Source organism: Oncorhynchus nerka, linkage group LG28, assembly GCF_034236695.1.
Source record: "Oncorhynchus nerka isolate Pitt River linkage group LG28, Oner_Uvic_2.0, whole genome shotgun sequence".
Lineage (NCBI taxonomy): Eukaryota > Metazoa > Chordata > Actinopteri > Salmoniformes > Salmonidae > Oncorhynchus > Oncorhynchus nerka.
In genome coordinates this window covers 78,270,265-78,281,157 of record NC_088423.1, presented here as the reverse complement: position 1 = coordinate 78,281,157, position 10,893 = coordinate 78,270,265, and the positions used below count along the sequence as shown (strand labels likewise).

Sequence of the window (10,893 nt, the reverse complement as noted above, 5' to 3'; positions counted from 1 at the left end):
GGACAGTGCTCTCTGTGCTCTGTGCCTTGACATAAAGCGCAATCAGAGTCAGGCTGATATCAGGTTACCCAGCTCTGAGATAGGTCCTATGACGTTGTGTGGGGGAGGGCGCCAGGCCTAAGTCCATCTGAGACCGACTCTATTCAGATCACTTTCACCAGCTTTGATGGAAATTTAAACACAATAATGCTTTCAATAAACAACCGTTTTAGGTTCAGATGTCAAAGGTAATTACAGCACACTTTTGTCATGAGAAAATTGCCCCGTTCCTGTCAGAAGACAAAGAAAGGGAGGGAAGGGTCTGTGAACGTTTTGTTTTGAGTACTCAAGTCTCCACATTGTCTGTATTAGAGGCCTAAAGATCCTTCCTTTCTGCTCTCCTCTCTGATTGCCCACCCGCCCAGGGAATCAGACCAACAAATGTATTACTTCACCTTCTTTTTAAATATACCTCTGAAAGTGTGTGTGTGTGTGTGTGTGTGTGTGTGTGTGCGTGCGTGCTTGCGTGCGTGCGTGTGTGTGTGCGTGCGTGTGTGTGTGTGTATACTTGGTTGACGGAGATGGAAAATTGTACGGCAGTGGCTGTGTAAACCATTAACTGATTGACCAAGGCTCATCCTCAGAATCAAGTTCAAACTCTGTGACAAATCAAGATTGCAAAATAAAGGAGGCTCCCCCTTTGAATAGGCCTCCACTTCACGAATCAATAAATAGATGGAGTTAATCTGAGAGGCAGAGGGATGACAGGGAAAGGAATTTCAGGCTGCTTTTGAGACTATAAGCTTAAGAATAGTTTGCTTTATCTACAGAGCAGCACATACTTTCACTTTTTTCCACTGAGAGTTTCGGCACATTGATGTCTGTGCAGATAGAACAGTCACTTTGGCTGTGATCCTCAGAACCCTTTTTCCATACAGAAAATAATAGTGTTGTTTGTATCTATCAGAAAGGCATTCTCCTGAGAAGTGGTGGAAAGTTTAATGCTTCAGTCTTACTGGGTCCAGTACTACCTCCGCCCCGGCCCCCACTAACTCCCCCACTCCCCCATCTCCCCTCCACATCGCCCCCTCCATCTCAACCTCCTGCTGCTGATGGCGCTGATAGGAGGGGAACTCAGAGGAGGCCTTCACAATGCCTGTCAACTCCCCCAGACGTCAACCTCCAGCCAGGTCTCTGCTTTCTCTGAGAGAGGGAGACTGTAAAAAATAAGCCATGCACACAGGCCCAGGCCCAGGCCCAGGCCCAGGGGCAGAGTCCCCTTCTCTGTGATTCCCCTGCCAGGCCAACCCTGGAGGTCCCTGTTTCTCAGGTGCCTGGCAATGCTGCTGTACAGTGTTTGCCCACAGTTCACAGAGCCTCACTGACGCACTGAGCCCCAGGCTTGAGAGACACATGGCAGTCTCTTTCCTCCCCTTACAGCCAAAAGACACAGAACAGCACCACATTTATAATCACAACAGTGTTTGTGCAAGTTATGTGCTTTGTATATTATACTGTAGGCCTACATATTATGTTAGTTCTATTGGATGTTCAGGGAAAAATGTATGACTATATTCTTCTTTCAATTTTGAACTATGCTCTAAAAAATGTAACTATATGTATATATGGATCTTATGTGACTATGTGACTCAGTCCTGACCTTTGCCCAGCAGGTGTGGTTCCAGAATCGCCGAGCCAAATGGAGGAAGAGGGAGCGCTTTGGTCAGATGCAGCAGGTCAGGACACACTTCTCCACGGCGTACGAGCTGCCTCTTCTAGCCAGACCTGAGAACTATGCACAGGTAATAATAATTAATAATACAATAATTGAATTTATTTACTGTATATAGCGTTTTTTCAAATGCTCAAATAAAATGCTTGGGCCTCCCGAGTGGCGCAGTGGTCTAAGACAGTGCATCGCAGTGTTGGCTGTGCCACTAGAGATTCTGGATTCAAGTCCAGGCTCTGTCACAGCCGGTCCTGACCGGGAGACCCATGAGGCGGCGCACAATTGGTCCAGCGTCATCCGGGTTAGTAGAGGGTTTGGCCGGCAGGGATGTCCTTGTCCCCTGATGCACTAGCAACTACTGTGGTGGGCCGGGCGCAATGCACGCTGACACGGTCACCAGGTGTACGTGTTTCCTCCGACACCTTGGTGCGGCTGGCTTCCGGGTTAAGTGGGCATTGTGTCAAGAAGCAGTGCAGCTTGGTTGGATCGTGTTTTGGAGGACGCATAGCTCTCGACCTTCGCCTCTCCCGAGTCCGTACGGGTGTTGCAGCGATGAGACAAGACTGTAACTACCGATTGGATACCACGAAATTGGGGAGAAAAATAATAATAAAAAGTAATAATGATAATAAATAAAAAATAAAAGAATGCTTACATAGTAAGGAGGAAACTCTCCTCAACCACCACCAATGTGAAACACAGCAACCATTTGTGCCAGAACGCTCACTAGCCATCAGCTGTCATGGTGGAGAGGTGAGGTAGGTCTTGGATGAGCAGAGAGTGGGGTTACTTACATCTTCTGGGTGTTACAGACAAAGGATTTGAGAGAGCAGTTCAAGCTGAGGGGGAGGCCTTTCTCTGTGATACATAGACAGATCAGCAGGCCCAGATGAGGCAGCTCCCCTTCCTGTTCTCTCCTCTCTCTGTCTGCACCCCAGAGAGTGAGGTCAGGCTGGCTCCAGTGACAGGCCAGACACACCCTCACATAGACCCAGAGAACCCCCCCCATGTATTATTCATCTGCACAGAGGGTCAGAGGGCAGGTGTGTGTGTGTGATACTGTGGAATGCAGCTCTGTGCACATCTGGCCACTCCATGCGAGCCTCCAGCACCACTACCCCGTCCCCCCATCTCAAACACCCCCACTCCCACATCCCTATCAGCTCCCTGACCACCGCAGCTCTCTCTCTCTGTCCGTGGAGGAGGGTGACAGGAAGCATGGAGATTTCTAAGACAGCCAGGCAAGGTGTTGAAGGACTGAGGTAGGAGGGAAATGTCTTTCCCTTCAACTTATGTACTGACCTGCAGCAACACTCCAATAGGGTTTTCAACCTTCAAATATCAGGCTATGGACAAGTAGACCATAATGTGAACGTTGCTCCACAGAGTTGATAGGTTAATGAATCATTCAAGTCGATTTGACAGACTATGGTGGGTGTCATAGGCTTCTTGATCTTCATAGCCTTCAAAGCGTTTTACCATAAAAGGTCTACCTCATCTTTAGGCCATTGAGCGCGCCGGGCGAAATACCAAGGAAGAGAAGTGGAGGCTGGTGAACAAGTTAACCATTTTTGGGGGGTGAGCGTTGTAGACTGATGAAATTTACTGAGGAAGCAAAACATGACAATAAATAATTGTACAAATTGTGCTGTATTGCATTAGTATCCTAGGTTAGAACATTTGTTTGTAAACAGGATGTCAAACACACCACATCCTTCATTCTGCAATAATCATATTCAGTCCACAGAGGGTGTCTGAAAAAACGAAGCACTGACTCACCCACATAGTTTTGGTATTTAAAGTGACCTTGTCCTCTCTCTGCGTTTCAGATACAGAACCCATCATGGATTGGTGGCGGCAGTGGAGCGTCTCCTGTACCAGGCTGTGTAGTGCCCTGTGACTCAGTCACATCCTGTATGACCCCTCACCCTCACTCCGGCAGCGGCGTATCTGACTTCCTGGGCGTCCCGAACCCTGGGGGTCACATGGGACAGACACACATGGGCAGCCTGTTTGGGGGTCCTGGCATGGGGTCAGGGATCAACGGGTACGATCTGAACAGCATGGACCCGGACCGCAAGTCCTCCAGCATCGCCGCCTTGCGTATGAAGGCCAAGGAGCACAGTGCAGCCATCTCCTGGGCAACATGATGCCTCAACATCAGCAGGACAGGGGCCTCTGGGAACCCCATCACGTCCAATCCAAGCCAAAGCAGAGAGGGGGGCCAGTCTGTGCTACTATAACAGAAATATTGATAATCTAAAATAATAATGATGATAAAAGCCATAAAAGCCATAGCAAATTGCTGAAGAGGAGAGAAAAGAGACTAACAAATCTGGACAGTGCACTTCTTTATTTTGTGTCTCTGATGGGAGAGACCAGTGGACATCAGAGATGAACAACAGTCATTCAGTCAGTCAGTCAGTCAGTCAGGTAGTTAAAGCATGAGGTGAGAGGCAGGAAATCAAGAATCAGACCTATCCTTAAAGAGACAAATGAATTGGTTGCTTGTGGAAACAATGTGCTGGTTATACAGTAGCTATAAACTAAAACACAACAAAAATGACAAAAAAGCGGAATAGATTTGAACCAATCCCTGCACTTATTCAGTTAATACAGGTAATGCTGTTTGTACAGATATTGAGATGCGTCTGCTAACACACCTGCTAGTGAGAGTCAACATAGCTTTTTCTGTTCAGGTGTTATTATACTTTCTTGTTTTCCGGTATTTAAATTTGAAGTGTGTATTTCTTTATTCATTTTGATCCTGGTTTTGTCACAGAATCCCTTGTCCCTTTCTGTCAGACTGTGTGCGAATGCGACTAACCACATAAACTGCAAACTGATATTCACATATTTACATACATTCGGCCTGATTTGGGTCTGTGTGTACATTTGGGTTTCCTAAGGTCATTTTGGTCAGCTTCACTTCAAGGAGAGGGGTGTAGGTAACGGTCAAGCCCAAAGCCGATCCATCTCTGTCAGACTAACTGAAAGAATGCTGATAAAATCAGTCATATTCTTCAGTTTGGGAAAGAGGTCAACCATTTCAAAGGTAGCTTACTGTTTCTGGTATGCATGGTCAGCACTAGCATACTTTAGGTTGGTGCTACCTTCCAACATTTAAATGTCAGATATCAATCCAGGTTTGTTTAAGTGCGGGCAGACAGAGAGCCCTACTTGCACCGCTGATGGACCGTCACTGAGCCAGAGAGGGACGGGGACGAGGAAGTGGTGTGTGTGAGTATGAGAGAGAGGCACAGCAGGCCTGCTGGGGCCTACAGGGTCTGGGAGCACCAGACAGGCTCAGCTCTGTTTGCAGGAGGAGATTCAAAGTGGACATGCCATTTCCTCCCTTGGCATTTCCTCACCTCACATTTCCACCTAGGGAGTTACAGGAAAAGTGCCCTCCAGTCCCATTGCCAGAAATAACACCCAGCGGCAGCCTTGAACAGCAGAGAGGCAGTGTAGATTATATAGACAGTTTTGAGGGAGGATAATAAAATGGTGACTAACGCCGTCAATGTTGACCACTATCTCTTTTCATGCAAAGCCTCACTATAGTGGGATGGAATTCTCAATGGAGAACCTTTGGTGCTTTTGTTAGACGTATTACTTTCTCTCCACACAAAATAAGCCGTCAGTCAGTTTTATACTGGGAACCCCAGGTCTCTTTCCACTTGGAGAAGACTTGTGAAGTGAATCCCTGTGAAACCGTTTGTTGAGGCAGAGGAGGGCTGTGAATTGGCTGCAGGTCATGATGGACTTGGGGGAACGTGTACTGCACAACTTTATTCCATCTCTCACTCACGGTTTATTTTCCTCTCGGAGAGAGCCGTCAGTAGGCACTTAGCCGCTCCACTCTGTTCCAAAACCAATGTGCTCTTATGCATCTCTTAGTCCCAGATGCAATGTATGTATGGCCTTTCGCTGTTAGAGACACATGTAAGTTCAATGCTGAATTTCCTGATGGTGTGTAAAGAATGTGGAGAGGCTGCGTCCCATGAGAGAGGTGTCAGAGTAGCAGGCTGTCATAAAGACTGGATAGCACTCTAGCAGAGCTCTGAAAGACCTTATTTCCATGTTTGCATCAACATGATCACTTTACCAATGACAGTAGAGGTATGTTGTTAGAAATTCCTCATTCTCCGCGGTCAGCTGTCCTCCTGACAGCTTTAGCATGACGACTTGAGTTGAGCGGGCTGAATTTTGAGCCTGGCTTCATTAACTCTTTGGCATGGGGTCTGAGCAGGACCATTTCAAGAAAAAACACCAGCATGCCAGGATGAGGATCCGATTACAGCCACCCGGCAACAAACAGATCACCCCCTCCTAGCCACCCCCAGGCAACCAACAGATCCCTCCCCCTATAGTCCCCCCCGTCCCGTCCCGTCCCGTCCCTGGCAACAAACAGATCCCCCTGTCCCACCCCTTATAGCCCCCCCAGGGAACAACCGGATCACCAGTCCCTGCACCTCAGTGTGGACATGGAACAATGTGGGGGGCAAACTGTATTACGTGCTTTCAATGGCTCCATGTCACGATTTTCGGAGGTGACAGCAATAGTAGACGTGTTCCATCATCTTATGCATTATGAGCTTTCTGTTTTCTCCAAGGTTCCCATTTGGATCAAGTCAAAACAAAAGGTCTCATAGATTTGAAGCCAAATATGATACCCCATGCACCTTAAGCGGAGAATCCATCTCTAATTCCCTAACACAAGCCTCATTATTTCCCCTTTCACTCGGTAGCTCTACTAGGATATTGTGGTATGTACGATCCAGGATGAACTGTCAGCATCTACACTCGGTAGCTCTGCTAGGATATTGTGGTATGTACGATCCAGGATGAACTGTCAGCATCTACACTAGGTAGCTCTGCTAGGATATTGTGGTTTGTACGATCCAGGATGAACTGTCAGTATCTACACTAGGTAGCTCTGCTAGGACATTGTGGTATGTAAGATCCAGGATGAACTGTCAGCATCTACACTAGGTAGCTCTGCTAGGATATTGTGGTATGTATGATCTAGGATGAACTGTCAGCATCTACAAACAATGGGTCAGAAACCCTTTCCAAATGACGACTCAGATTGGATCCAGTTATACATGGCAGTTCAAGCCTGATGCATGAACATACTGCTGACAACATGGCTTGTCTCTGTGTTCGGAGGTGCTCTTCTGAGATTTGGAGATGGGGCCCCTGTGCTCTCATAGGCCGCTCTAAGGGGTTGCTGGGAGTGCGAACGGGCCACGGCGTTCCGGTGTTCTGGGAAAAGAACAGTGCACACAGCTGCGCTCAGGGGATAAATGCAAAACAAACATGCCTTGCACATGCTTCCCCTCAGCTGTCATGGCTCCATTTTCAAAGAAGCCCCCACACTGCACTAGGGCTCTCCCTCTCGCTCCTCTGGCCGAATGCCTGCCCCTCCGGCACTACGGCCTTTCACAGCCGCACAGCCAGGCTGCAGCCTTTTTAATTAACACGGGGACATCTGTGGACAGGGATTCTTTCTGGGATTGTGTGACAGAACAGACAGAGCCGCCAGTGGCCCTGTGCTTCAGGTTGGCCTATAGCTGTCTCTGACTAGGGCTTGTAGGGTTTACAGTGCTGGGTTGGGTGCTTCTCAGAGCTCAAACACACATGAAGCTCAGGTCGACACAGAGTTGATTTGTTTACCTTTTTCGACATGTTTTTGAAAACGTTTTAAGTACTTTATTTATAGACATGTTCTGTTATCTGCAGTTCTCTATGGATTGAGAAGGACAAAACCGAAAGCTCAGTGTTAAAGACTGCAGAAACGTAGAAGCCCATATGAAGCCTTCTTGGATGAATCACAGGTTAATATGTAAATATTCTCTTTCTCATCTACCCTAATCGAGGCACAGCTTGCCTTAGGGCCTTAACTGATCAGATATGCAGAATTTAAGTCGTTGCGAAACAGCTTGTATATCAGCTCATCCTGTTGTAGCCTGCAGGGGTCCCAGTCTGTCCCTCGGTGATGATGTCACCTTTCACACCACCCCTATCATTTCTAATACTACTGAAGCAGGGCAATAAAAATAAGTAAATACTTATTATAATATAAAACTGTGTGTTGTGTGTGCATGTAAAAAAAAATGTTTTAATGTAAATTGGACTGATTTGATTTCAAAGACCCTTGAAATGTTACTAATTTGATGTAAAGTATTGCGTTATCTTTGTGAGATACTTGTGGGTTGGTTTTTGAGTGATCCTTCTGAAGGGGGTGGGTGTTCTTGGTTTGTTGAGTTTCCAAGTATTTTGAAAGGTTTTTGTGGCTTTAAGCTATATTGTACGGCTTTTTAATAATGATGGTATACTTTTACTTGTGTTCATGCTCTCATATATATTTTGTGTGAGTTACTATAGTACAGTAAGTTATTGCACTTACATAATATTTTAGAAAATTGTTTTACAAGCATTGAGAGCAAAACTGTTGTTCATCACACTTATTTAAGAAACACACACAAAACTGCATCAACTACAATTTATTTTAATGGATAACTGAAGTGCAGCTTCAATTGTCATTAGTAATTTCATATAGTTCCCGCCAATTATTTAAAGGTCCAATGCACTCCAAAATGTGATTTTCCTGCTTTTATATATTCCACACTATGAGGTTGTAATAATACTGTGAAATGGTGAAAATGGTGGGATGGAGTTTTGGTCTGCCTGGTGTCAACACCAGAGTTACAACCTGCTCTGCCAATAACAGCTGGTGTTCAGTTCTCCCCTCCCCATTCAGACCATTCCCAGACAGTCGAGCAAAATTCTTGCTTGAGAAATTGCTCTTTGCTAAGAAGTTATTTTGGCTTCTTTTTGACCATTTTAATTGAAATCACAGTAAGGTACTTTACTGTTACCCTGAAATAATTCTATATTGCGATTAGAAAGGCTGCATTGGACCTTTAAACAAACAATAAAACACATTTAGTCAAAGAGGTCGGCGCTCAATATTTGACAATCTTTCTATGCTGTTGTGTGGTGGGAATGATGCTACTGCAGAAGGATTCCTACTCTCACGGAAACGTCCTACATTTAAAGACTGGGATGTTTTTAGGATGGCAAGACTCTCAGAGGAGTCATTAAGAGTAGCAGTTTTCACAATGTCCTGCAGCAATGGGCAACACACGTAATAACGTGTGTGGAGATTTTTGGGATTCTGGTGTTCTGTTTTTACTGATGTCTATATAATTAGGATGGAAGGTGGGGGGGGGGCCTTCAATAAAACTCTAGTGTAAAAAAAGAAACACGTCCATCTTCTTGTATTTACATATCATCTATCTCATATATACCATGATTGCATCAGTTGCAGTGACAGCCTAAAATCCCTCAGTATTTCAGACATGAGGGATGAAATGAGATCGCACAACCTCCAAGAAAGTCACGCAGTCGACAAAAAATACTAACAGCGTTCCTTTGAACTGCTGACATTGTACAGGGTGGATTAGGGAGCGTATATTAACAGGTGACAGGCGAGGCTAAACAGTGGTGCTGCACACGGCCTGGCTGTCACAACAGCCCTGGTCAGACATGGGCTTTCACCGAATCAAAATGAGGACAGAGAGCGTGACTGACACAGAGGCTTGCTACTGGTGACTGTGCATGAGAAAACCACTCCAATAAACATGCATACAACATCGTCATCCACATCTAGAACACTTCCGATTACATTTTTTTCAAGCACTTTTATCAACTCCCTCTGTTCTCCAGTAGCTGCATTTCCTCTTCACTTCAGTTTGCTCCTCAATTCATTCACCTTGGTTGGAGTCTGGCAGCGCCATTGTTCCTTTCTTTAATCCCAGGCCAATGAAAAACATCTTTATTTAGCATGTATTTCTTCACTAAGTCATATTTATATATATTTTGGGACACATTTATCACAAACAATCCTTACACAAGTAAAAAAAAAAAAAAAAAAACTTCAAATGCTTAGGACATTCCTTTAGAGAGATGAGCAAGCCTACACGGACTAACAGAAAGATTAAACAAAAAGAGACATCAAAATTGGGGAGTTGTACAACCTGGTGCCTACATCTCCATGAAGCAGACAGTCCAATGTCACCGCATCAATTACAGTGTCTTCCCTATTATACCAGACTAGATGTTACTGCAATAGTTCATCATACAACACTTTAAAAAAGGTCATTCAAGTGTCCAGATACTGGTCATTCTTTTGAAAAGTGTTAGCAGTAGATCAATTGGCAGTAAATATATAGTGTACATATTATTTGCGATATATCCTCTATGCAGAGAAAGCTGACCGTACACTTCTGCAGTGCTCACACTAAACAAATAAAAATGGCTCATGCCATGAAATTACCTTAGACGAGAAGCACCCTCTTAAACTACCTTGTCTCATATTATTTATCATTTACAAAAAATTCATCAGTTCGAGATAAATGACATGGGATATATTATCTCTACGGGTGTTCAGCATATTACACAATTGCTCACCCTGTGCTTGGCAGACAGCAGTCCTGACTCACCATGCTACATTAAAATGTAGCACCGTCAGTGTGATTTATATACACTGACCCCAGATCAGCCAAAGAGCCCACGGGCCTCTGGTTTGAATAAAGCAGCAGTGGACATACACAGACTTGTCATCTCTGTCGCACAGTGGATTCTGTCCAGCCAACCAATGAGCACACACACCTCATCTCTCACCACTTCCAATTCAAAGCAGTATTTAGGAAAGGGAACAATACAGGCTCCCAACCCCACACCACCCTACAGAGAACAACAACAACCTTCCAGATAGTTCTATATGGACAGATAAACTCTATGTCTCCCCTGAACTAGAAGATGCTGGGTATGTATGGGTGTCTGGGGGTTGCTGGGCCACAGCCCTGTCCGGTCAGAGACTGCCGATGTTGGGGAAACTCTTGAGCTTCTCTGGGAAGTCGTCCTTGTAGAGGACTGGGTCTGCACGGTGTTCCACTACCTTCAGGGGCATGGTGCCGAAGACCGACGCAAACTTGTTGATGCACTCCGATCTGGGGAAATGTACAGGAGTTACCGGCGTTAACATTGAGGCAATCAACCACAGGACAAAAATAAATAAAACACGTTCAGATATTGTATGTCCACTACTACCTCTATGAATATTGATTTGGCATATACACACCATTTCTAGAGTTGCTAGGCGATGAGCATGCTCA

At 45.4% G+C, this 10,893-nt stretch overlaps 2 protein-coding genes across 2 annotated transcripts in view; one reads left to right on the top strand and one right to left on the bottom strand.

Annotated features, from left to right (window-relative positions):
* Positions 1-9,531, top strand: part of LOC115113719 (homeobox protein aristaless-like 4) — a 27,224-nt gene extending 17,693 nt beyond the window's left edge. The window contains exons 3-4 of the mRNA XM_029641660.2: positions 1,653-1,781; positions 3,538-9,531. Coding sequence (XP_029497520.1) covers positions 1,653-1,781; positions 3,538-3,858 — 450 coding nt within the window. The 3' untranslated portion in view covers positions 3,859-9,531. The remainder of the gene's footprint in view (positions 1-1,652; positions 1,782-3,537) is intronic.
* LOC115113720 (exostosin-2-like) overlaps positions 8,207-10,893 on the bottom strand; it is a 24,214-nt gene continuing 21,527 nt past the window's right edge. The window contains exon 15 of the mRNA XM_065013138.1: positions 8,207-10,728. Within this exon, the coding sequence (XP_064869210.1) occupies positions 10,590-10,728 (139 nt within the window). The 3' untranslated portion in view covers positions 8,207-10,589. The remainder of the gene's footprint in view (positions 10,729-10,893) is intronic.